Source organism: Eleutherodactylus coqui, chromosome 3 (genome assembly GCF_035609145.1).
Source record: "Eleutherodactylus coqui strain aEleCoq1 chromosome 3, aEleCoq1.hap1, whole genome shotgun sequence".
Taxonomy (NCBI): domain Eukaryota; kingdom Metazoa; phylum Chordata; class Amphibia; order Anura; family Eleutherodactylidae; genus Eleutherodactylus; species Eleutherodactylus coqui.
In genome coordinates this window covers 100145742-100173342 of record NC_089839.1, presented here as the reverse complement: position 1 = coordinate 100173342, position 27601 = coordinate 100145742, and the positions used below count along the sequence as shown (strand labels likewise).

The window sequence follows — 27601 nt, the reverse complement described above, 5'->3', positions numbered from 1 at the left end:
CTGAAGACTGCAAAGTGTGTTGGAGCTTTGGGAGGAGAACTGCAGTAGAACGGACGGCGCTTGTTAAGGCCCATTTACATGGCCCGATGATCGCTCAAATGACAGTTTGAGTGACAGCTTTGCGCGACCATTTTGCATAAAGTATTAAGTAGCTACTTAGCAGCAATTAGGTGTGTAAATGAAGCCTTAGCTGACTGCAGCTAATAGCCCGAGGCTATTATCTGTGCTCAGATCCTTTGTTCTCCATGGGAAACAATGCTATCAGCACTCCCCATGGAGAACTTCTGATAAAAGATGTATGACGATTTTTAGGTTAGCTGAATTTAACGATCAGCTAACAGTTCCCAAAAAGCAGACGATGGGCGCACATTTACACGCACCGATTATCGCTAAAACGATCGGTGTTTTTTTTTTTTTTTTTTGCGCGCTATCGTCGGCTGGTGTAAATGGGCCTTTAGGTAATATATATATTTTTTTATTAATGCAGCTAGGGGTTATTTTTGGGGTAGGGCATATATTTTGCCACAAAATCGCCATCTCGCCACGAGAAAGCGCAGTGATATTGCCCAGAACACAGCTACGATTTTTCTCGCAGTGTTATCGCTGTCGCCCATCTGAAAGAGGCCTGTTTGCATGTAATGGAATATAAAATGCTACATGTAGATATCCCCTTCACGGTTACTGGACTGTTGGCGCTCGCTCCAGATTCTCCACAGCATGCCCATTGGTTAGCAGGCTGCATCTTCACATTGTGGGATTATTAAGTCTGGTGTTTCAGATGCAGTTTGTAATCTGAGGAAGATGCGCCCAAATTATTATTAGATGTGATGTGTGCAGCGACAGGTGATTGTTCGCACTCTTAGATGTTACTTTCTTTGCAGGAACGTAATTCAGCAATCAAAGGAGGTGATCAGGACACTACAGAAGGAGAACGCGGCCTTCAAGCCCGTGCTGGCTATAATACAAGTAAGCGGAGCGCGGGGTTTGTCGCAGCCTCACAGATGGTTTTCCTTTTAATAAACAATATGATGGGATGTGCATGTGTTTGCTGCAGGATATATGACTCAGAGGGGCTCGTTAGCCTTATGTGTGATTGTAGATATGTATATCCTTAGGCCTCCCTCACACAGGCGTTTCAGTAAGGGCTGCGATTTAAATCGTGGCGTATTGCCGTGATCTTACTTTCGCATTCCGCTGCAGGGAGCTGCGGCCAATAACAAACCTCATCATTGGTAATCGTTAAAAGTTCAAAATAGAACAGACTCCGCTCGAAAATCGCAACACTGTAAAGCACTGTGATCGCGCGGCTTTCTGAGAGGTTCAATTGAAAGCAATGGGAGCATTATACCGCAATTAAAAAACGGGAGCCTTATACGGCGATTAATTCCGATAAACATCTGTGCAAGGGACGCCTTAGCCTGTAAGGCCCAATGTCCACGGCACGCACGGATTCTGAGTGTGAAATCCGCCCGTGCCCGTGGCCATGGGACATTTTCTCACCTATCCAGATTCAGCGCAGGTCCCTTCCATTGCGGCCGAATCTTCTTTCTTCTGCACGGCGAACGCAGCGGCTGACGTGCCCGGCACACGTGCAGTGCGTATTTTTTTTTTTTTTTCAAATCTCCTGCTTCCCCGCAGATCCTTGGCACCTCCACAGTGTCAGCTGCAGGTGTGCCGCGGATCGAACGGCTTCCATTGACTTCAATGGAAGCCGTCTGTGTAGGAATCCGCAGAAAATAGAGAATGCTTTAAATTGTTTAGCGGATGCTCGTACATCTCTATAGGCGGCTTGATTTGCGGATATCTCACATGGGTTCGGCAAATCAAATCTGCCCGTGGACTTTGGCCTTATGCACACGACACTTTCAATATTGAATGCATTTGTGTGTTATCTTCAGCTGTGTATAGTGCTATCTAGGGGCAAGGTTCCGGACGCATGTGTGGTTTTAGGATTTTCTGTGTGGTGATGTGTTTATTCACTGTTTAATAATGGTGGAATTATTACCATTATTTGAGTGCCGCATGTGTTTGCTTGCTTCCTGCTCTCTGTGTTCCTATATGATGGGCTATTTCTAAGGTCTCTCTCACACAGGCGCTTTTTACTGTGATTTAGCGTGGCGTTTTCAGCATTATAACGCTTGTTTTCAATGGAGCCTCTCAGATAGCCACTGGATCGTGGCGTTGATTTTTGAGTGGAGCCTGTTCTATTTTTGACGTTTAGTCCGCCTCATCCATGATGAGGTATGCTAAACTCTGCTGTCGGCTGCAGGGAGCTGAGGCTGAAAGAGAAAGTAGAAATTGCGGTATTTCGCCGAAAGCTAGTGTGAGGGAGGCCTAATAAAGATAAACCAAATATCAATGTCGGCTGAGATAAGTCAGGAGTTTAGATTCAACGGTGCAGATTTTTAAAATCCCAGTTGATAGCAAACTACGGCTCGGGATTAAAGTGTGTGGTCCTGCAATCAAGCAGGAGCAGGTCGGGTCTTCAGCTGTCAGACACAGCTGAGGACCCGGAGGAGAAGGAAAAAGCAGTTTTTAACTAATTATGCCTTCGTCTTCTAAGGCTACATAGATCCTCAAGGAGCCCTCTGTCACAGCAGAGTTGCAGGGTCCCAGCAGACCCTGATCAGCTCTGTTACTAGCTACTGTCACTACAAGGGGATGTTTTTTCCTGTGACTGGGGCTCCTATGGATGCACAGCACACCAGAGGCCCTATAGGACGTCATGGGGGACAAAGATGGTAAAAAAAACAAACTAAAAATAAAAAAATGATTACAAAATGTAAAAATAAAACGACCCTACGACAAGCAAAACCACCGCTATATGCGCCCTGTAATATATCAAAATGACCAAAACTGAATGAGGAACCAGTTCCTGTGCTTTTAAGTGTAAATATATACCCTTTAAAATCTATTAATTAAACATTTTAACCGACAATAAAACTATTTAAAAAGTCAGTGAAAAAAGATATTAAAACAATAGCACTAAATGTCAGAGGAAAATAATTTTGGTAGCTGAAGAGCCAAAAATTGGGCAGTAAAACCACCCACATGGGTAAAATCCCTAAAGTGCCTGGTCCTTAAGGGGTTAAAGCTACGAGAGAAGTAGTGTCTTTATACTTTCCTCTCTTTTAGACCCACCTCTTGGCCTTGGCAACACAAACTTAATAAATAAGGGCAGATTCAAACATGCAGTGTTAGTACCGTATATACATTGCAGACGTGCTGTGGATTTCCCGCAGTGGAATTAGCTGCTGAAGGTCGAGCAATGTAGAAGAGATTCCAAGCAATCTTATCCACACGCTGCTGAGAAGACCTGCAGCATAAACAGATGTATGCTGTGGATTTTCTATCGCGATATGTGCCGTGGATTTTTTTGGGGGGTCCACGGCGTAATCAATAGGAATGTTTGCACACTTCCAGATTTATGTTCAGAGATCGTGCGCACAATGGAAGAGATCATTCGGAGACAAGACTGTCACTGTAGAAAGTCTTCCTGACTGTTTATTAGTAGGCATATAGCATCTTTTATAGCATTAGGGTTTAATTTGCCCTTTATGGGCAGCAAGAAGCAATACGTGGCTGGAAATCAACGCATGCGATTGGGTGGTCCAAAAATGGTCTTTTTGCATCCGGTCCTGCGTGAGTTGCTGTTGTCATGGACGTCCGACATCGCGTGTTTTCAGATATAGAGCCAGCGCCATCTTTCTGAGTTCGATGGAGGGGGTAGAGGCGGGAATGAGCAATGTCGTCAAATGACTCCTGAGGGTTATGTGCGGTAAACAGTGTGCCTTGAGGATATGAGCGTGTGTTTGTATCAAGCTGCATATTCTGATAAGTTAGCAGTATGAGATGTGCCAGCACATTCCATTCTATTCTACTGGCTCTGATAGTGAAATAGACATGTCACCTTGCATAGACGTATGTATAATATATATAATCCTCCACACTATGTCTGTTTTTATGCTGCAGATTTTATATCCACGGTATGTCCGTTTTATGCTGCGGATTTCCCCACTTCAAATGAGGCCGTCAAATCCACCTCAAAATCTGCACCAAAATTTGCAGCGGACTTTTCACTGTGGAAGTTCTACTACATCTGGAATCGCGCCAAACCCTAAATCTACACTTTGTACTTTTGGTTTCTATACTTTGGCACTTTCACAGCAACTAGTCTCCAATGTAACTTAAATGAATCTTCATGTTCTCTGCAGGCAAACACCGATGACTTGACGCTGCAGGCAACCAGAGATTTCGCACAAGAGGTGAGTTTGCACTCCATTCGCAGAATGTAACTCTATTCCTAGAGTAATGGTGTATTGTATATTGAGAAGAGCGAATCCTACAATGCTAACCAGGTACAAATACATCCATAGTGCTGATGCTGTGGCCTAGAACCCTACCACATTGTTGATTTATATATTTTAGGGCCACTAAATGCGGTATTATTGGGTTCTCACTGTATAAAGTTGCATTCAGAGAGCTCATCCATTTCTGATTGATGGGGTGTGACTCCTGCCGCCCGGCTGAATGACCGGCTGTCACTCCACCAAGTCATCCCAACTTGGACATGGCTTCAGTAACAGCCAAAGTGTGCGTGCTTACCACTGCTTACATGAACGTATAGTAACAGCGTATTCCTCACAGCATATGCTGTGTCCATCTGCCATAGGCCGCCATACTAGTAATCGCACATATTGCATGAAATATGGACGCAATAAAGATCACAGCAGGTTCTATCTCAGCGCACATACACTTCAAGATGGTGATTGGCGGCCCGCAGTAAGTACGCAGTGTCATTGCATACTTGCTGTGTGCTGCGCTACTGTCACATGCAGGCAGCATGCAGTAAATTACGCTAAGGGCCATTCTACAGAGAACGATTTTGGTTCAGATTGCTGGATCATGGGATTCTGAACGGGTATAAATGCCTGCGCGATCTGAATGCCGAATGATAATTCCTTCGCTCATCGTTCAGGTCGTGCAGGCATGCAAATCAAACAATGGTAGGCCCTTGTAAACAGGCAGTCTTCATCTATGAACAACTATCTGTTCCGTCCGCCTTCATTCACAGTAAACAATCTCCGGCCCGCTCCGCCTTCATTCATTTGTGTTTGAAAGCAGAGGAATGATTATCGCTGGGGTTATTACTGTTCTTCTGTGCCCGAAAATTGTCCCTTGTAAAAGGGCCCTTATGCAAGTGAATGGGGCTGAACTGCCGTACCATGTACACCCAAATATAGAGTGTATGGCGGTACGTGCTGGGAGACAGACCCAATCATATGTTTATTGATGACCAATCCTAAGTATAGGTTTTCAGTATTACAGTACCAGACAATCTTTAAGACTGGAGTTATTTGTAGACTATTTTGGATAAAGTTTTTAACTCCTACATTTGAAGGGGTTGTTCAGGAGTAAGATGTTGTAGGAGTAAGATTTTGTAGATCTGTCATCAATATCAGATTGGCAGGGGTCTGCTACTTAGGACACCTATCCATCAGCTGTCTGAAGTGACACTCTGGTGAGCACCTTGGCCACTTCACTGAATATCAGGCAGAACACTGTACATCTCATAGTGGCAGTGCCTGGTATTGCAGCTCAGTCCCATTCACTTAATAGAAGTCAGCGGCTCTTAGGACATGTGATTGATAAATGTGATGTCACAGGCCCAAGAAGAGGTAGACCTCAGATGAGCGTCGCAACCTTTTCAATTGCTTGATTGGTGAGGGTACATTGCTATGGACTTTAATCAATATATTGATGAGCAATCCTCAGGATAGGTCATCAGTATTGTAGTCCCAGAAAACGCCTCTGAAACAGATGTCATCATCCATTATAATTGTTGCACATCTTTTTTTTTTTTTGTCTAATTTTTATAGCTAGGAGTGGATATCCGTCACATACGTCTGCCAAAGGGGAGCAATGATGAAGAGGTCAGTGTTGAAAATAACTTTCTTTTCTTCTACAGCCATAGAATGGAGTTCAACATAGTAACATGGTATATAAGGCTGAAAAAAGACATGTCCATCCATGTCAGTTTATTACTTCCCAATGTTGATCCAGAAGAAAGAGGAAGAAAAACAATGAGGTAGAAGCCAATTTTCCCTATTTAAGGGAAAAAATTCCTTCCCGACTTCAATCTGGCAATCGGAATAATCCCTGGATTATTCTGAAGTTATTAATGATTATAACATACAATATTATAAGTGACATCCTGGCCCCTCTTGTACTCATTTATGGTGACCTGTTTGCTACACTCACCGTTAACCTATAGCAGACGTGTGGCACTTCTCTGAAGCAGGCTCGAGAGCCAAGCGGGAATTAGACCAGGTGCTGGCTGTGTTGCACAGCTGATGCCCAGCTGTTTAACCCCTTAGATGCTGACCACGGCATCTGTCTCCCAATCAACCCCACACAATGCGATTGTGGGATGCTGAATGGATGCCATGACCCTTTGCCAGGGTGTGAATAGAATGACAGCTAAGGAAGAATACACTGCTGTACAGATGTATTGCAGTGTGTATTCCACAACTACTCAAGACATCATATGCTCAAGTCCTAATAGGCGCCTAAGAAAATATTCAACAAAATTTTGCAGCTGATCTGTTTAAGTAGAACGTAATTTGTAACTTCCCTGGGGGAAAAGCCCTCAGTGCCAGAAATTTTTATTTTTATTTTTTTTGCCCCACCACAAAAAGAAATCATATGCCCCCTACAATGACGCCAATAAAATCTACAGTTCGCACTGCAAAAAAACAGACTCTTGCAAATGACCGACCGATGAAAAAATAAAGACACTTACAAGTGTTAGAATGTGACAGCAATAGAAGCAGCTGTTTTTTTTATTTATTACATTTTAAAAGTAGTAAAACATAATAGTCATGCAAATTTGGTGACCTCTAAATTATAATGACCCTAAGGCCTCCTGTCCACAGGCGAATTGTAATTGCGTTTCTGCGTCGATAATCCGACCGCGGGGAACGCAATGAACTTTCCGTAGCAAGGCTATGGAAAGCGCAGTCCCCCTGTCCACGAGCGGAGAATCATTGCGATTTTTCTGCTCACGTTGTAAAAAAAAAACGCGACATGCTGCGTGGTTCTCCATGGCGACTCTTCCATTGACTTCAATGGAAGCGGTTTATCGCAATGAATTTGCAATTATCACCTCGAATTGATCACGTTTCTCTGTTCTCCCTGCTCAGGCGTTGCTAGGAGACGGGTGTGCTTTTGCGTTTTTCCTTGACAAAAAACGAGCCATAATTGCGTTTTTCTTTGCAGAAAAACGCGATTTCGCACTAAGGCCCCCTGTCCACGGGCGTTGCGGTATCCCGTGGCGGAGCTCCGCCGTGGGAGCCGCCGCCTGGGAGCAGGAGCCGCAGATTAATCCCTGCCGGTCAGCCTAATCTGATAGATAGGCTGACTGCGGAGAATTGGGGGAATTCGCAGCATGCTGCAGTTGCGCTCCGCAAGTGGAGAATCGCAATGATTCTCTGCTCGTAGACAGGGGGCCGGCGCTTTTCATGGCAATGTGCGCCGTAGAAACATGACGCACTGAAAGATATGTCTTGGTTTTTGTTTTGTTTTTCATTTTCCTCCACTTAGCGTTTTTTTTTTTTTTCTTTTTGTTTTTCAGTACATTATATGGTACTTTAAATAGCACAATTGAAAAATACAACTCGTCCTGCAAAAAACAAGCCCTCATACAGCGTCGTCGTTGAATAAAGGAGGGGGAGGAAAAAATGAAAAGGGGAAGGGAGGGAAGCGGGAGGGCCGCGTCATTAAAGTGGTTAAATAATGTACTAACTTCCCTCTGAGTCATTCCGAACGCCGGGATGCCATGTGTAATTTTTGTTTTTAATATTTAATTTTCTACAAGGTAAAGAGAGAAAGGTGGGGCTTTGGCGGCTTTATCCTTTATTTTGTCCCGTAAGTAGGAGGGTTGAGGATCTTAATAGTGCCATTCAATTTTAATCAGTTGTTTAATTAAAATTGTTTCTTTATTATATGTCTACACTGTGAAAGGGCCATTGTGTAGTTTATTCTGATCCGTTTTGACGGTGAGCATTCATGCAGTTTCTTTATAGTAACAGGTCCACAATCGTTGGTCTACATTTCCTGGTCGTCATCCCGATGGCCCCATTTACAATGGAGGTTGCCCTCTGACCTCGGTAGGGACAGGAAGAGCCCTTAAAAAAAAAATAGTCGAAAGGGAGGTGCTTTTGTGTCCTCCTGTCCCTACGGTAGCCAGATGCAAGCTCCATGGAGGTCACTTGCCAAGGGCACGTAGTGCCGAAGATCCCCTGAAGGGAAGAGGTCGGGGCGGCATACCACGGAGTCCCTGCATCCCTGGCCTGCGCCGCCATGGAGCCATCAGTCGCCGAGCAGTGTAGGCCTCCATGAGCTGCTCAGCACTTTCCGACCACCGCTGCCGCAATCGGGTAGTTCTTCCAGGCAGGGGAACGGTGGCGGTCTCCTTGGTCCTCGGGCATATTAGTGACTTCATCCGGCGTGGTGACGTCACGCGCATGGTGTAGGGGGCGTGGCCAATGGCGCCAGATTTAAACACTGCTTCACAAGGCAGGCTCTGCTCCTGCATGGAAGTTATCCTGAAAACTGCCAGAAGTGCCTCAGCATGTCTACACGCGACAGTTCAGCACGAGAAGGAGAAGCAGAAACCTTACAAACCGTGAGTGGCTATATGCTGAAAAGGGAATATGCAAACTTGTCATGGTTATTGACTGGATGCATATATTTTTCCCACTCCCCCCCCCCCCCCCCCCCCCCCCCCCCCCCATTTTTATGTATTCGTATGGGTTAGACTGATAAGGAAGGTCCGAAGACTAAAGCGGACCCTAGCAAAAAAATCTAGAAAGTGCGTTATCCTTAGTAAAAGACTTGAAGATAATTACAAAAAGTCTCTATGTGAAGAGTGCATCGGGAAAATCCTAGCGGAGGAAAGGGGGTATTTAAAACAGATATTAGGTGCATGATTAAGGAGGAATTGCAGGCCTCTATGGCGTCCTTCTCTCATCCTCAGCCTGGATCGTCAAGGCCCCCTAAAAGGTCAAGGCAGGCAGAATTGGCAAGTTCTATTTCGGGAATTCCAGGGACTCACCAATCAGAGGGGGAACTAGAAGATCTGCTGCCACTAGCTGAGGATGAGAAAAAAATACTACTTTTCCTCAGATGACACGGGACATCTCATCAAAGCGGTGAGGGAAGCTATGCAGGTTGAAGAGGACCATCCGCCCAGAACCGTCCAGGACGAGATGTTTGGGGGACTTCGGTCAAGGAGGAAAACTATCTCTGCAACCATTTATCATGGATGAATGGCAGGAACCAGAGAAAAGACAATCAGTCTCAAAAGAGATTAGAAACCAGCTGGCATTCGCTCCAGAAGATGTCCGTCTGTATAGAGACCCTAAAGGTTGACATGCAGATCACTAAGGTGGCCCAAGAAAACTCTGCTGCCCTTTTGAAGATGTGTCTCAGCTCTCAGATTCTATGGACAAAAAAGTCGACTGACTGATGAGGAAGACCTGGGAAGCGACTTCCTTCACTATTGAAGCTAATATCGCAGCAACATCAGTAGCCAGATCCATGGTCTTGTGGCTGAACAGAATGGAAACCTCAGTAAAAGAGCTTGCTCCCAGGGAAGAGTTAGGCAGTGGCCATTTTCAGAAGGTGAAGGAAGCTGGCTTTCTAGCAGACGCGTCAGCAGAATCCATTAGATAAGGCGCAAAAACCGCGGCCCTCAGTAACACCGCAAGAAGAGCGCTGTGGTTAAAATCATGGTCAGCAGATGTAATGTACGAAAATAAACTGTGCAATCCCGTTCCAAGGGGAATATATGTTCGGTCCTGTCTTGGACAAGATCCTCGAGAAAGCGGGAGACAAAAACAAGATCCTTCTGGATAGAAGGTCATATAAGAAGTCATTCTTTCCAAGGGAAAAGGGAAAACTGGGAGATGGTTGTACCCCAAAGGAGGTCCGGGTAAGAGAAATGGGTAGAATTTCCACCTAACAGGTGGTAGACTAGCACAATACCTGGACCAATGGCGGGGGATAACATCCAATCCCTGGATACTTCAGATAATCGAAACAGGGTATTGAATCAAATTTAACTCCTTACCTCCTGAGATATTCTTCCTAACCTCCCCAGGGTCACAGCAACAATAGAAAAATCTGCTAAAGGGCATCCAGGAACTTAAAGACCTAGGAGTCATTATGCAGGTTCCCAAACATGAAAGGGGTGAGTGATTCTATTTCCCCCTTTTCTTGATCAAAAAACCAAATGGCTCTATCAGAACCATCTTTAATTTCAAACTTTAAACAAATTCACTTCCTACAAGAAATAGATCCCAACAGCGTTATGTGCACCATAGACCTTAAAGACACATACTATCACATCCTAATAGCCGCAGTCCATCACAAATATCTGAGGTTTGCTCTGCAAGATGGTGACATAGTCTATCACTACTAACTTATGGCTCTACCCTTCGGTATCTCTACTGCCCCTAGAGTTTTCACAAAAATAGTGATAGAAATGATAGCTTATTTTAGGCGAAATCAAATTCTCATCTTCCCTTATCTGGACGATTTCCTGCTAGTATCAAGGACAACAGAAGCCATACGTGCAGACTCGTCCATAGTCCTGTCCACTCTGAATGACTTGGGGTGGATAATAAACAAACAAAAGTCAGATCTGATCCCGGGTACACAGAAGATATATCTAGGGGTACTCCTAGACTCCCGCACCCAGGAATCGCGGCTTTCACCATCCAAGGGTAAGGACTTTATTCAATCCGCATCATCCCTATGTCAGGCCACGACAGTCTCCATCAGAGAAGCAGTGAAAGTGCTGGGCCTGTTGACAGCCTGCATACAAATAGTCCGATGGGCGCAAGCCCATACCAGACAGCTACAACGGTTCATCCTTGCCAGGCGGGACAAGCGGCAGACCTCCCTAGATAAGGTGAGCCTGTCCGTCCAAGTTACAGTCCCTGCGCTGGTGGACTTTACAGAGTAACCTGAGCAAGAGTACCTTTTGGTCACGAGAACCCTCTATATCCATCACAACGGATGCTAGCAAGACTGGATGGGGAGCACAAGTAGCAGACCTGACCCTGCAGGGAACCTGGGATTCCTGAATAGCCGCACGCTCGTCCAACTATAGGGAACTAAGAGCAATATGGGAGACCCTCTGTGTGGTAGAACACCACCTAAAAGGAAGGCATGTTAAAATCCTAACCGATAACATAACAGCCCTGTCGTTCGTTCATCACCAAGGGGGAACACGACACCCGCACCTCCAACAGTTGTCGGGAAGGATACCTCGCTGGGCGGAATCCACGGTGCTATTCCTTTCAGCAATCCACCTGAAAGGGTCCACAAATGTCGTCGCAGACTTCCTCAGTAGACAAAGCGTCCTTCCAGGAGAATGGTGCCTGAACCAACAAGCCTTCGATCTTCTAACATGCCAATGGGGACAACCACAGATCGATCTGTTTGCCACAAGGGCAAATGCACAATGCCAGGACGTCTAGTCTCTCAACCCAAGGGACAACCCATGCGGGGTAGACGCCCTGTCTCAAACTGGGACATGGACTTGGCCTATGCATTCTCCTCCCCCCCCCCCCCCCTCTACTGATCCTGTATACCCTCAAAAAGATTTAGGTCAGCCAGGTGGCGGTAATCCTAGCCTTTCCCATGTGGGACAAGAGACCCTGGTATCGCCTATTGAAGGCCTTAGCAATCCGGGGTCCACTTCAACCACCGGCCAAGCAAGATCTCCTTTCCCAGGGCCCACTAACGCGCTTGGGCTGAATGCTGAAGGCGTAATACTTTGAGGGAAGGGACTCTTGCAAGAAGTAATCACCACCTTGACCAAAAGTTGCAAACCCGTAACTACAGCCGTTTATAATAGAGTGTGGAAAAAGTTCTGTAACTTGGACCCAAGTAAAGTTCCAAGTATAGATATACCCATAATCTTGGAATTCCTGCAGGCAGGCCTGGAAAAAGGCCTTACACCAAGAACTCTTAGAGTTCAGGTGGCAGCGTTAGGATCCTATTTGGATTTTCCCTTGGCAGAGCATCGCTGGGTCCGTAGGTTCCTTAAGGAAGCAGACCGACCTTGGCCCTTTATTAGGGAAACGTTTCCTACATGGGACCTGAATTTAGTCCTAAATAGTTTCTGCAAGCTACCCTTTGAACCCCTCTCCCGACTCCCCATAAGATTGCTTACGCTAAGTTTCTCTCCTAGTCACCATAACCTCCGCTCGTAGAGTAGGAGAACTACAAGCCTTATGCTGTGCCAAGCCACACGTGCTGGTACAAAATCCAGCTTTCTCTTCCAAAAGTGGTGTCCAAATTCCACAGAGCAGACAATTACCCTGCCCTCTCTCTGCCAGAACTCCTGCAATGGGAGAGAGAGTGAATTCCACAGCTTAGATGTCAGAAGGGCTGTTCTAACATATCTAGAGGCTACCCATTCTTTTCGGAAAAATAACATCCTTTTGTCCAATTTCGGGGGCCGGGCAAAGGAAAGACGGCATCTAAGAGTACCATTGAGAGATGGATCAGGATGGCAATCCAGGAGGCGTACAAAGCTAGGGGTCTCGATCTTCCCAGAAAAATCAAAGCCCACTCCACACGATCCCTCTCCTCTTCATGGGCAGAGAAAGCCCAGGCCTCCGCTGAGCAAATCTGTAAAGCGGCTACCTGGTCCAGTCTGCATACTTTCATAAAACATTATAGGGTTAATGTACAGTAGGACAAGGACCTGGGATATGGACGGAAAGTCCTCCAGGCAGTAGTCCAGCCCTAAGTCACCTATAATTTTGGTATTGCTTCATTGTAAATGGGTCCGTCGGGATGACGACCAGGAAATATACGGATTACTTACTAGTAGTCCCTTTTTCCGGGAGTCATCACGACGGCCCATAGTTCCCTCCCTTATAGAATATTTGTTATTTCCAATGTAAATATGACCGAATAAAGGTAAAATTTGGTTGTCAACATTGTCCACCGTAATAATTTGAATGTCACTAAACAAATGGTGGAAAGGGAGGTGTTTTTAAGGGCTCTTCTTGTCCCTACTGAGGTCAGAGGGCAACCTCCATTGTAAATGGGGCCGTCTGGATGACTCCCAGAAAAAGGACTACCGGTAAGTAATCTGTATATTTTGAGAAACAGCAGCAGATTATGTCAGTAAATGTGTTTTTTTTGTTTATCTTATTTCTTTATCTTATTTCTATCTAGATTATTGATGAAATCCGAAAAGTTAATGTAGACCCAAATGTGCATGGGCTGGTCTTGCATTTAGCGGAACCCAGCATTGAAGTGCTTAATGCAGTGCAGCCGGACAAAGATGTGGACGGGTAACATATATCCTATGATTGTATGCATGAGTTATATGACTTTAAATAAAAGAAAAAAGTTTGGCACAGTGTTAGCTGGTAGAGCAAAATGTTCGCCGTAAACGAAATTAAGTAATCCCTCTATTGATCGGCCCACATACCTCAGATGGGACGATTTCCATCCCAAAAGCATCAATAAATCCATTGTCTACAGCCAGGCCATCAGATACAACCAGATCTTCTCTAACTAAAGGACATTTTTAAATCAGGGCTACCATCCCACCTCAATTGATGACCAGAGCCACCAGAATACCCAGAAATCAACTACTTCAATACACAGAGAGGGGGGGGGGGGGCGGTCATGTACCTCTAGTAGTACCTAACTATGAATTCTAGGTCACTAAGGAAAACCACAAAGAAACTCCATCATACCCTACACAAGGATGACCGTCTGAAAACCATATTCCCGCCCTCCACCCCCACCCCTCTTCTGTGCTGCAGGCAACCTCCAAATTTGAGGAATCTTATATAATCAGGAGTGCATTGCCCTCTGATACACAAAAAAGGAACTTATCCCTGCAAGGTAAGGAGCTGTAAGACCTGCTCACATATATTGACCACGGACAGGATACGAATCCCCAACATACAATATAACTATACGATCCTGGGGACATTCACATGTTCTACATCCACTGTTTTATACCTGATCTGGGGCAGTGAATGTCACGGTGGGGGTGGGGGGGAATTTATGTTGGGGAAACAGAACAAAAACTGAAAGCGAGGATGAGATCACCACAGAATTACCTGGCGGGGTATTTTTCTAGCCATGGACACAACGTAGAACATATGAAAGTAACTATATATTAACATATAGAAACAAAACGCACGGAATTCAGGTATTTTTTTTTTCCCCATTTCACTCCACTATGAATTGTTTAAAGGTTTTTCAGTACATTATATAGTACCATTGAAAAATACAACTCTGCCCCCCCCAAAAAGAAACCCTCATACAACTACGAATACAATAAGAGTTATGATTTTTTTAAAAGGGGGGAGGAAAAAACAGAAATGAGGGAGGGAGGCGACTGTCTCTAAGGGGTTAAAAGGCAACTTCAAATCTCTACGTCATAGAAGAATTTGTGATTACAAGTCTATAACCATCTTTGACATATATATTTCATTAAGCCTGAGGAAGAACCCCGAGTAGGTTTGAAAGCTCATTATAACATTATCTTTTTGTTAGCCATTAAAAGGTATCTTATTTACAAAATTACTTGGTTTCTCTTACTGAGAACAATCACATCATATGACTTCGTAATATGAATGCATTTATCTGTCTATTTTGCTTCTTAGGGTCACTGATGTAAACCTAGGAAAGCTGATTCGTAACAATGCCCAGGATGGCTTCCTCTCTCCCATTGCCACTGGCATTATTGAACTTCTAGAACAACTAGGTATGGTCTACTGGATAGTCGCATACAGTGGATACTCCTATATTATATGTAAATCATATTCTCTGTCGCAAAGAACAGATACTGGATGCCATTACAATTGGAAGGATGTGTTTGCATGTAGCAGACCTGATGCACAAATGTCTGTGACTGACCCATTTAAATCTCTACTAGGGTTCATGTCATAAACTTCCATCAATTTGAACAGTAGAGCGTGTAAAAATTAGTAAATGGCAGAATTGTTTGATGTAATTTGCCCTTTATTTACAAAAAAAAATTAGAAAATTAAAATTCCATGCAGGAATTTAGAAATTAACAGCTTTTTTATCAGCTCTATTGGTTATCTATCACTATTTATCTACAGTGCCTACAGGAAGGACTGCAGTAGTCTGAGGCACACCCCCATCTCATTATTGGTTCCTTTTCTCCCCTTGCCGCTCTGCCCCATTTAATTTGCTGCTGTACACAAGTCTGTCACAGGCTCCCCAGAATGGCTAAAAAGTACAGATTACTAGAAAGCCAGTGACAAACAGCCTTGCATCACTGCAGAGGTTCCCTTCATCCCATTGCATTCAGTAGGGGGTGGCGGCAGCGCCTGCCCTATTGAAAGCAATGGGAGAAGATCACAATCCTCTGCCGCAGCTGCTGTGACAACAGTGTCAGGGGATTCCTTCATCCATGGGTTTCACCTAGTTCTCAATGGGGCCAGTGGAAGCAGTGCTGGCCCCATTGAAAACATGGTGAGAACATTGCCGGCTACCAGAACCGGTTCCCTTTTTGTCCTTCATGTTTTTTAAAACAAAAGTTGCAGAATGTTACTTGAGCATTTAGATATAGAAATTTTGGGAAAAGTTTTTAGTATTTCCCATATCTTTTGAATCTGCTTTGACTTTGGCACCAAAATCTGTTGTGAAAATGTCAGCCTTATTCCACAAGCAGTGTGGGCAGATGGATTTCCAAGAGCAGCTTTTAGCATGCTGGTGTTCATGCGCAGCCCCGTGTCAGGTGTATTACAGTAGGGGCATCTCGGGCCGCCCCGAAATCTCTGCCAGCTAGGAGATGGAGACTTGGGCTATAATTTACACCAGCTTCTTTTTGCATATGATCCCCCTTTCTTTTGGGTTTGTAGTTTAGCCGCTGGTCTTCTCTTTATAGATTTGGCGCGGCCGGCTGTAACTGTTCTATTTTTATGTTGTAGATGGCAGCTTGTTAGAGGGGAAGAATGTGTTAATAGTTGGAGCAGATGGTTCCCTGGAGGCTCCCCTGCAATGTCTGCTCCAGAAGAGAGGAGCCGTGTCCTCGGTCAGCTCCTGGCAGTCGCAGCAGCTGCAGAACAAGGTATGGAGACAGAAAAGCTGCACAGCGCTCGCTTCAGTCACTACTGCTGAGGTGTACAACTGTTCCACGCTGCGGCTGCTCACTGGGCCTTATTCATGTAAAAGGAGTGTGTTCGTCTAAACTCAACCTCTCTTCTTTACTATATTGAGGTGGATTGTCACTTGAGCTATTGCTTCCTGCTTCTCACATCTTTACCTTAGTTATCAGGTGTCTTGGTGACATATCCCGTGCAGCAGGAAATACTCATTGTCAAAAAAAGTGAAGGCCCTGGAAGTTGTCCGAATGGAATAAAACTTTGTGTGATTGTAACGTTGATAAGTAAGTGATTACAATATCGAGCAAAGGGGTCCTTTTATTGTTGAAACTGACCCCTTGAAGGGAGGCTTTAGTATCCCGTTGTACCGCCTCTAGCTTGGATACACAATGTGATACAGGTGGACATGGAGGCTCTAATACCCTATGTACTGCCTCTAGCTTGGATACAAAATGTCATACGGGCGGGCATGGGGGCTCTAGTACCCTGTTGGGGTCGCCTCTAGCTTGGATACACAGTGTGATCCGGGCGGGCATGGTGGCTCTAGTTTCATGTTGTACCACCTCTAGCCTTGATGCAAGATGTGATGCGGGCGGGTATGAAGGCTCTAGTACCCTGTTGTACCAACTCTAGCTTGGATACAAGATGTGATATGGGCGGGCATGGAGGCTCTAGTACCCTGTTGGGCCACCTCTAGCTTGAATACACAATGGGATACGGTCACGCATGGTGGCTCTAGTTCCCTGTTGTACCACCTCTAGCTTGGATGCAAGATGTGATATGGGCGGGCACGTAGGCTCTAGTATCCTGTTGTACCACCTCTAGCTTGGATACAAGATGTGATACAGGTGGTCATGGAGGCTCTAGTACCCTGTTGTACCGCCTCTAGCTTTGATACAAGACATGATACGGATGGACATGGAGGCTCTAGTACCCTGTTGGGCTGCCTCTAGCTTGGATGCAAGATGTGATACGGGTGGGCATAGAGGCTCTAGTACCATATTGGGCAGCCTCTAGCTTGGCTACAAGATGTGATACAGGCGGGCATGGAGGCTGTAGTACCATATTGGACCACCTTTAGCTTGGATACAAGATGTGATACTGGCGGGCATGGATGCATACAGGTTCCGTATGGTGTCCTGTGGCATATTGCTACATTTGCTGTAACTGAGACTCTAGATTGTGCAAATTCGTAGGCTGTAGAAGTTGGCATACCAGATGGTCCCATACATGTTCTATTGGTGATAAGTCTGGCAACCGGGCTGCCATTAATGTGGAGATATATTTCTATGACACTTATGTGTGCAACCTAGCAACACACATGGCTGCAGGATGTCCTGAACATATCGCTGAGCTGTCATTGTGCCTTGTACCACTACTAGGGGTAACCGACTGTTATGTAAGATGGGCGCCCCCCCCCCCCCCCCAGACCATTACACCAGCAGTGGGGACAGTGTGCCGCTCCACAGCAAAGGCAGGATTGAGGCGCTCACCTCTAGGTCTACAGACATGAACACTGCTGTCATTAGCGCCCAAACTAAACCTGAATTCGTCACTGAAGACCACCCGATTCCACTTCGTAGCACCTAGTTTCATCATTCAAGACACCACTGCAAATGGAGTCGCTGGTGGGTGAGTATCAAAGGCAATAAATGTAGCGGGTGCTGTGAGTCCAAACCTCCTTCAGCCAAGTGCCTGGAAATGGTTCCGACAGACACGAGGCCTGTTGTTGTCTGCCATCTAGAAGACAGGTGGCCCAATCATTAAACAGTTGGAGCTGCTCATGCTTGTCAGGCGATTCGATTTTTCTCTACTGGTGGTCTGTTGAGGGCATCCTGAGCTTGGTTGTGTTATGTGCCTTCATGCATCCACTGGTCCCAACCCCTCCTAACTGTTTGGCCCAAAGGTCCAAATGAAGGGCAGTTCCAATATTTGCGCCCCTCTGTGACTGTGGTAATGGGGTGAAATCTCTTTTGCGTCGTAGTGGTGTCTAGTGGTCAACAAGTTCCATGCAAGTAGAAAAAGAGGTCACTACACACAAGCAGCCTCAGAGCCTTTTCTAGGCCAAGGAGGGAACCACTTCTAGAGCCTCAGGTGGCAAGACCGTTCATCTAGTCACACCACAACTCTATTATCATTTACATTACTGCCTGAGATGTAACTGCATGCAGAGTTTTACATTCAAATAGCATTTAGGTGCTTGACCTTTTTTTGTGATCCATTGGGGTCCCAGTGGTCAGTCTCTCAGTAATAATTTATCACTTATCCTGTGGATAGATGTTAACCCTTTGCAATCCAATTTTGGATTCAGGGTTTCCTAGGGTTTTTTATTTTTCTGCCTTTATACAATGGCGCCTTCTGCTGGCCCGAGCCAGTACTGCGGTATGGGACATGCTGGAGAGGCCCCAGACAACAGAGCAGCCAGTAGTCTACATTAAGAAGACCCTGCCGGATGTCTTCCGACATCAGAGCTGTACAGCCTTCAGTCGGAATGTCTAAAGACATCCCACCCGAAAGATTTAACCCTTTCCAATCCACCATTTGATAACACATTTAAATGTATTATTTATTGTGTACAGCTTAGAGAAAACTCATGGAAATTTGTTTTATACAATATAAGGGGTCATTCACAATTAGCTTTTTTTTGTCTCTCTGTTCCATCTCTTTGCTCCAAAAAATGGAAGTAAACAGAAGTTCTCCTCTCCCTTACCTCCATTGATTTCAATAGGGAGCATAGGTGTGTGTGTGTGTGTGTGTGTGTGTTTGTGTGTTTTTTTTGTCTTTTTTTTTTTTTCTCTCATTGCAAATGCTCTCGTAAGTGTGCTTATGCCCCTTCCACCCCTCCTTCACTCATTTCTTGTACCTCGGCTGGTGTTGTACATGTCTGTAGTCGGAGGTCATGTAAAATACACAGTACAGTATGAAGTTCCATACATCATGTCTTAGGAGGGTTAGTAATGTCTTGGCTCCACTTCTGGATTGAATGGCTCCTCTGTAACTAATGTACCATAAAGTCTATATTGTGGTTTTTCTTCCCTTTCAGCTTAGTGCTGCTGATATAGTTGTAATTGGAAGTGCTAAACCGCAGGAGATTCCCGCCAGCTGGATAAAGCCAGGAACCATCGCTGTCGTCTCCGGTAGGTGATGCTTCTGGGTTCTCACTGTCGTTTGTTTCTCTTTTTTTTTTTTTTTTTTTTTTTACTCCCAGTTTAAGTCTGCAGACTGTTCAATGTGATATCTGCTAGACATGTCATAAAGTTCGACAGTTTGTATAAAGTCTTGTAATATCATTCACACATGTATAATTAGGAGTTCAGTCATTGGTGAACATAGTTCATAGAAACGCTCTGCCTCTAACACTACAACCAGATGGTAATGGGGACCATAACTGTCATCCATCTGCAAATGACAAAAAACAGCCTTGCAGTGAGTTGGCTTTAAACCTTTCCAGAATTCAGCTTTTTGGCTTCACGGGGACAGTTGTTGCATTCATGGTAAATACATGATTTCTGCCCATCACAATTTCATTGTCGGTCCTGCACAGAGATGATTCTGGGTTTTGAAAACCCATTTGGAAAACCTTTAACTTGGGGAGTTATCAATCATACAAACTAAGTTGGGGTGCATTTTCTTTGCTCTGTTGAGCGCTCATTGTGTTGCCACTACATCGTTATTTAACAGCTTAGGCTGATCTCACACGTGAACACAGCAGCGCACCGCAATTTCAAACGTGGTGCTTTGCTGCGATTGTACTTTCGGCCACAGCCCCCTGTGGGCGACTGCATGTTTTCACGCAATCCTTCATTGTGAAGAGGTGCGCTAAACGGACAAATGTAGAGCAGACTCCGCTAGAAAATCGCGCCACTGGAAAGTGCCGCCAGGGACGCGATCGAGCACATGTCTGCAAGACCATATTGATTTCAATGGAAGCGTTATACCTCGATTTAAGGCCGGCTGCACACGAGCCGATTTGCATTGTGGAATCTGGAGTGGGCATCTGCCTCCAAATTCCACAGCAAGTACTGCCCATAGCATGCTATGTAAAAACTTTTTCCTCTACACAAGCGGAAATCAATTGCGATTATAACAGCTCATTATGTAGCGGGGGAAAAAAATATACCAAAAATAATTTTGGTAGCTGAAGGGAAAAAAAATAGGGCAGTAAAACCACCACATGGGTAAAATCCTTAAAAAAAGTTTCTGGTCCTTTTTAGGTACAAAACAGCCTAGTACTAAAGGGATCAAAGACAATTTACTGTATGCATGCAATCTGTTTTTATAACTGTAGATGCCTAGATTATACCTCTACAGACTATTTTGCTGCCAGGAGTCCCGAATCATCATACAGTGTTTAGTGGCTGAGATGGGAAACTAATACTGTTTCCCCAGAAATAAGACCCTGTCTTATATTAATTTTTGCCTCAAAAGAGGTACAGTGGCTTATTTTTTTGGGGGAAGGGGTGTCTTATAATACTCCCCTAGCAGCCGGCATTCGGATCCCTCGCGCTGGTCTCCGTTGCTGCTGCAGGCTGCTGTGTCCTTTTGCATGCCGACAGCAGTTCTTACTGGTAGCAGGGGCTTGAATACCCCACCTCTAGCAAGCTAATGCTCTAATTGGTTAATGGAGTGCCACATCAGCCACTGAATGGCTGAGATTGGTTAATCAAACGCTGGCTTTCATTGGCTGACACAGCACTCTATTAATCAATCGGAGCTTTAGCTTGCTGGAGGCAGGGTATTTAAGCCCTGCTACCAGGAAGAACTGCTCTGTCGGCGTGCAGGAGGACACGGAAGCCTGCAGCAGCGCTTCATCCCAGCACGAGGGACCCGAATGCTGGCTGCTAGGTGAGTATTGCTAGGACTTATTTTCGGGGGATTGCTTATATTTCAAGTTCCTGACCAGATTGCCGGGTCTTGTCGAAACGGCCAAGGTGGTAGCTTTTTGCTATTTTTGTAAGACCATTGACGTCCAAACAGTGTAGTACAGCATGCTGTCGGTTTCCATAACTCCTTTGTTACGGAGACAATGCATTATGCCAAGCTACGCTGTTTCCATAACTCCCATTCACTTAAATTGGAGTTACAAAAACAGCACAAAGCTGCCACCTTGGCCATTTCGGCAACACTCTGTGGGCGTTTCCCAACCACATTGCAGTTTCCCAGCTCCACCCTGATATGGGAATAACCCTTTAAGTGCCATTATGGTGCATCAATATTCTGCTCTTTTACATATAACTTGAGCCACACTGTTTATTTTTACATGTAGTTTTTTGGTATTCTTTCAGGGGGCTCTGAGCTGGGCAGTGATGGGCTACCTTGCCAAGCTGTAGGACCGCTGGCAGCTGCGCGGAGGCTGAAGGTCTGTATGCAATAAGATAACTTCTAGTCGGTGTCTTTTCATGATGGCAGATTTCATCTCATTTGTCCTCTCTCCTCAGAATCTGGCAGAAAGCAGTAAAAGATGTCTGGATGCTCAGAAGTACAGAAAGTGGAATCTTCATTGTTTAAAGTTGCATCCCCTCTCCCCTGTCCCCAGGTAGCTATTAAACAGGGTCTTGATGGGTAACAAGAACTAGTCAACTTTTGTTGTGTCTGAACTGTAAGGGAATCCTGTCAGACTTCAGCTACTTTCACATGGCCCCTATACAAGCATATGGTGGTCTCTGTTCACTTCATTAGGGATCCAATATAGCCTTTTAAATGTGCCCATGTCACGACCAAGTGAAATACGTGTTCCAACAGTCTCCTCTTCTGACCTGTCGCCTGCCTTACATTGGACTGAACAAGTATAGCCGCACCCCAATAAAAGTCGGCGGGAAATGGTGACATAACTAATTTTAGCCTTGTATTTTTTAGGGCAATTTCAGGTACATATGTTAATAATATATAAACACATACACACACACCTTTGGTCTTCATACTATTATGATTATGAAAGTGCCAAATGAACCCCTTTGTGCTGAGCTTAATTTGGGGCTGGTTGTATATTTTATTGTCACCACTCTGGGGTGCATGTATTGTATAACTTGTGTTTTTTTTTTTTGTTTTTTTTTTTGGGGGGGGTGACTGATGGAAAAACCCCTTAAATTCCTCCATTGTTGGATTTTGTTCTTAAGGCATTCACCATTCAGTGAAATTAACATGGTAACTTGATTATCTGATCAAAACGATTACTGCGTTACCAGGTTTATAGAGATTTAAAAAAAAAAAAAAATTTCCCCACTACTTTTGCACAATAAAAACATGTTTTTCTTTAAAAAAAAAAGGCCTTAACCTTTTTAATTTAGACTTTGAACTTTTTTTAGCACTATTTTCTAGTCCCTCGAGAAGACTTGACAGTGTGATAGTTCAATCGCTAGAATAGTACACTGCATTACTTATATAGTGCATTCAACTAAGCCTATGATGGCAGCCTATTAGACTCTGCTGGAGGTGTGGCCTAATGGGTTCCTTCACATTAGCAATGTTTTGGAGGCTGTTAAAAACCCGTTAGTGAAGTCAGTAAAAAGGTGTGTTGGCTGTCGCTTAGGAGTTAATGTAGTTTTGTTTTTACTACTTTTTCTTAATAAAAGCACTTTGCTTTTAAACTAAAAAAAAAAAAGCTTGCTGTGCAATATGTAAATGACAGCTAAATTATCTAAGGGGGGGTCTCGCACGGACGATTTTAATTGTGGAATCCGCGATCCCCATTTGCATAGATCCACTGTAAAACGTGGGCATTGAAAGGCATGCATTTTCAAATTTTCCTTCACACTCATGGATACGTATTGCTCGTTCCATGAGCAGATGAAACCTTGCTGCATGCTCTATTTTAGCAAGGATTCTGCAATTAACATTGCATATGAGTGGCGGAAACGCTCTATTTGATAAGGAAAAAAAATAGAAAAGCCGGATGGAGGGGAGGAGAGATCTTTTCTTTTGCGCGGACGATACACTATGCTCCTTGAGACACTATTGAGACATTATTCTCGGTACTCTGCGCCTGTGCTGCACAGAAGGATGTCACGTACACTGGGACTCGTGGACTGTAACCAACATCAAAAATCATGACATGCACCAGATCCATCAGAGCTGCGAGCTTTCCGTCCACGTTTGGTTTTGTTGGATGTGTTTTTTGGTTTTTTTTATTTTATTTTTTTTTTTCACTGTATGTGATCATAATCTTGCATACTGTGCCTCATGATACAGGAAAAATGTCTGCTAGCTTTGTTACGGAGGCACCCACCGTACGGGCCCCAACAATTTGACCCCGTTGGAATTCCGTCAGCTTTGCCATGATTCCCTCACAACTACGCAGAACACGGTCTCAAAGACAAGTGAGGCCTCATGTCCACTAGTGAGATTTGCGGTCAAATTTGCCCATAGGGAATCATTGGCCATCCGCGGTCAATTAAATTGAATTTAACACCTGTGGATGTGATTTTAATTTGATTTGTGGATTTTATGCACAGAAAAAAAAAGCGCAGCTTGCTCCATTTTACTGCAGATCACGCACGAATGGGCTCCATTCAACTCATTGCTTATGATCTACCGCAAGCAATAAAAAATCAAATTATTGGTGACCCACAGTGCATCTGCTACAAAAATCTACGCAGTTCGTATTTTTCTAGTGGGCATGAGGCCTGACGCTTACCATGTGTTATACAGATCATTGCATCACGTAACCACTACAGCTCCACCTACTAACTCCGCTGTAGTACACATGTATGGGTCCCGGACCATTAGGAGGGATCCACATGGGATGTTAATTGTTTAGCACTGAGCTGCCCTTTTGATTGTAGTTAATTTCCTGGTAGTAGTCTGAAAAATGATATTTATAATTCCATGTAACGTAAGGCATGCATTTTGTACAGTGTTTCCATACTTTTGTCCACCCCTTGTATATTCACTGCAAAGTTCTTACTGGCACTGGTCCCCGAGTAGAACAACCAGCCAGGTGGCAACCTAGGCAGGAGGCGGTGTGTGCAACAATGAATACTACAGACTGTGTGTGTGTGTGTGTGTTAGTTATCCATGAGACTAAGATGGGAATACGGACTGTAATGTCTGTCCCACCCAATGCACATGTGTCTGTAAAACATTGTATATGTCTTGTAATGACTGAGGACAAGCTTTTCCGTTCATGTTCCCAGTGATATTGAGATTTCCCGAGCACAGCATCCAAAGTCTGTTGATGTGCTTGCCAAGGAGATAGGATTACTTACAGATGAAATTGAAATGTATGGCCGAACAAAAGCCAAAGTACGTCTGTCTCTTCTGGAGAGGTTGAAAGGGCAGCCAAATGGAAAATATGTCTTAGTCGCTGGGTAAGAATTTTTCTGTCTCATTTTCCAAATAAAGTTTTAATGCATAGATTCTTACTAGAAAGATGATGACTGTCTCAGTATATCTGTAAATGGACACGTTTTTGCAGCAGGATTAGAGTGTCCCCAACCGACTACAGGTCTAATCGCCCAACTGTCTATGATCCTCTTATATTCAAGTCAGTAGACCTACTGTTGGGTGGAGACACTCCTCCATAATATGGGTGCGACAATGTACCCGTAATATGCCTGTGTGGAAGGTACTGTACTCGTAGGGCCCCGGTGAATTCCCCTTCTGTCCAATTTTACCTTGGCTGTATGGGCCCTTTCTCTGGAAAAACTAGGTGATAACATGGCCATCGGTACGCTTCCCATGGGAATTCCTGCAGCATTGGATGGAAATCTAGTTTTGTTGTATTTAACTACATCGCCAAGTCCCATATATGCGCAGAATTATTAACCCTTACAGGAGCTATCTCCCATGATGCACATCCGACCTGCTATATGGACAGCGGGCTAGTTGATCAGGTCCCTGGCAATTAACGGTTGATGAGCTATCCTGAGGATGGGTCATCCGATAGTTTTTTTTTTGTTTTTGTTTTTTTTTTGTTTTTTTTTTCCCCCAGAAAACCCCTTCAAAAGCCAAGGGCCAAGTAATTCAGTTACTGGCTATCTTGGGTTTCACAATGGATTTATCTTTTATTTTTCTTTTAGTTGGTAAGAATGTGTCAGTAACAGGTTTTGGGGCAACTTAAACTTTTATAGGTTTGTCCAAGTTATAGATCTGGTGTAAAATAGGGTAACATACCAAATAGGCTTATACTTTCCTCTCCCTGTTCCCACTGTGTCCCATGACGCCTCATGGTCCTCAATGTTAGTTTACAGGCTGCAGTCCCGTCCGGTCTACATAACGTCACAGGTACTGCAGCCAATAATGGTTCAGTGATCGATCACTGAGCTCGGTTATTGGCTACAGCGCCTCTGACGTTCTGTAAACAGGCTGGGACAGCCTGTAAATGTGGCGTCAGAGGGGAGACCCAGAGCAGCGCAGCAGGGGAGCAGGGAGAGGTGAGTATATGTCAATTTATGTTACTGCATTGTTAATGCATTTTACACAGGATCTATAGCTCAGACAACACTTTACTTAAAAGTGCTTTTGCCTAGGAAATGCACAAATTTGTTGGATTAATGGCTTATACTTTCAAGTTCTTGTGTGTTCTGGTTACTCTTAAAGGGGATTTCCAAGACTTTACTATTAATGACCTCCCTTCAGGTTAAATGGAAGGGATTGTGACCCCCAGCCAATCAGCTGTTCACTGGGCCAGCTTTTATTGCTAGAAGAAGACAGCTCTGTCCATGTTGCAGTGGTCTGAGTTGGTATTGCAGGCACAGCTTCCATTTAATTGATGATGGGTCATCAATTGTCAGGTTTTGGACAATCCCTTTAAATTAAGAGCTGATGTTGCATACAGGATTTTTTTTTTTTCTGCAATTCTACATTGCATTAAGATTTTCAATAAAATGTTTGTGAACTCGTGTCAAATGGTTAAAGGGGTTTTAAAAGTTAAAGGGGTTGTCCCGCGAAACAAAGTGGGGGTATACACTTCTGTATGGCCATATTAATGCACTTTGTAATGTACATCGTGCATTAATTATGAGCCATACAGAAGTTATTCACTTACCTGTTCCGTTGCTAGCGTCCTCGTCTCCATGGTGCCGTCTAATCTTCAGCGTCTAATCGCCCGATTAGACGCGCTTGCGCAGTCCGGTCTTCTCCCTTCTGAATGGGGCCGCTCGTGCCAGAGAGCGGCTCCTCGTAGCTCCGCCCCGTCACGTGTGCCGATTCCAGCCAATCAGGAGGCTGGAATTGGCAATGGACCGCACAGAAGACCTGCGGTCCACCGAGGGTGAAGATCCCGGCGGCCATCTTCACAAGGTAAGTAAGAAGTCACCGGAGCGCCGGGATTCGGGTAAGTACTACCCGTTTTTTTTTGTTTTTTTTTATCCCTGCATCGGGTTTGTCTCGCGCCGAACGGGGGGGCTATTGAAAAAAAAAAAAAAACCCGTTTCGGCGCGGGACAACCCCTTTAATGACTTTCACATAGTTTTGGGCTCCTTGTGCCCAAAACAATAAAAAAAATCTGTATACTCGCCTTGGTGTCAGACTGCGAGTATTTTGTTTTTTAAGATGTGTCCCGCACTGCCTCGACTGTTAGGGGTACTCAGAAAACACCTTTAGCGTTTTCAAGACATTAGTGTTTAGTTTTTGAACAATCGCAAACTTTTGTCATGTTTTTAAAACCTAACTTTATGTATAGTTGGCTACACAGTTGGCTGCAACAGCTATGATGTGTTACAGAAATGTATATAATCTGCACACTGTGGATTATATACATGGAGTACAAAGAATTGTCTTGCTTTGATAAGTTATTTCCAGGCTCCAAGATAAAATGCAGTATTTCAAATATTTCCGGGTATCTGAAGTATAGTTGAGTATACTTCATACATAGTATATTGCTACAGTCTCTCTGACAGTTTATTTCAAAATGTAGTTTTTGTTTTATGGTTGCAGAAAAGTCTGGGGTTAATTTATTGCAGTACTTGTATCTCTGGCCAAAACAATAACCAATTTCATATTTTCTTGTCTTGCTGAACAGTTTAAATGCAAGACCCATGCGGCCTGACCAGGTCCACTTCACAGCCCCCTCATTGCCATCAGTAGCTGTGTCCACTCATTCTCTTCCTATCTTGTCTTAATGTAGATATTCAGTCAAAAGAAACTTTCTGTCTTGCTTTTGTTTTCTCCATCCAGAATAACACCGACACCTCTTGGGGAAGGAAAAAGTACAGTTACCATTGGGCTGGTGCAGGCCCTGACGGCTCATAAAAATACCAATTCTTTTGCATGCTTGAGACAGCCTTCACAAGGACCAACTTTTGGAGTCAAAGGTAAACTTGATGGAATCCCCAGCTTTTTAAAGACCGTGGTGAAGTGACAATGCCACACATGTATGGGGACTTCTTGACTTTGTCTGACAGACTATGTCGGGGAGTGGGGATTATGAAGGATCAGGAATGTTCCTTTAGTCCACTCCTTGAGATGAGATGCTGTCTGGC

At 44.4% G+C, this 27601-nt stretch overlaps 1 protein-coding gene across 1 annotated transcript in view; it reads left to right on the top strand.

The window, feature by feature from the left end:
• MTHFD1L (methylenetetrahydrofolate dehydrogenase (NADP+ dependent) 1 like) overlaps positions 1–27601 on the top strand; it is a 167475-nt gene that overhangs the window by 5349 nt on the left and 134525 nt on the right. The window contains exons 2-12 of the mRNA XM_066595925.1: positions 882–966; positions 4215–4265; positions 5880–5933; positions 13261–13379; positions 14712–14812; positions 16008–16147; positions 19225–19318; positions 21467–21540; positions 21620–21717; positions 24314–24487; positions 27297–27433. Of these exons, the coding sequence (XP_066452022.1) occupies positions 882–966; positions 4215–4265; positions 5880–5933; positions 13261–13379; positions 14712–14812; positions 16008–16147; positions 19225–19318; positions 21467–21540; positions 21620–21717; positions 24314–24487; positions 27297–27433 (1127 nt within the window). The remainder of the gene's footprint in view (positions 1–881; positions 967–4214; positions 4266–5879; positions 5934–13260; positions 13380–14711; positions 14813–16007; positions 16148–19224; positions 19319–21466; positions 21541–21619; positions 21718–24313; positions 24488–27296; positions 27434–27601) is intronic.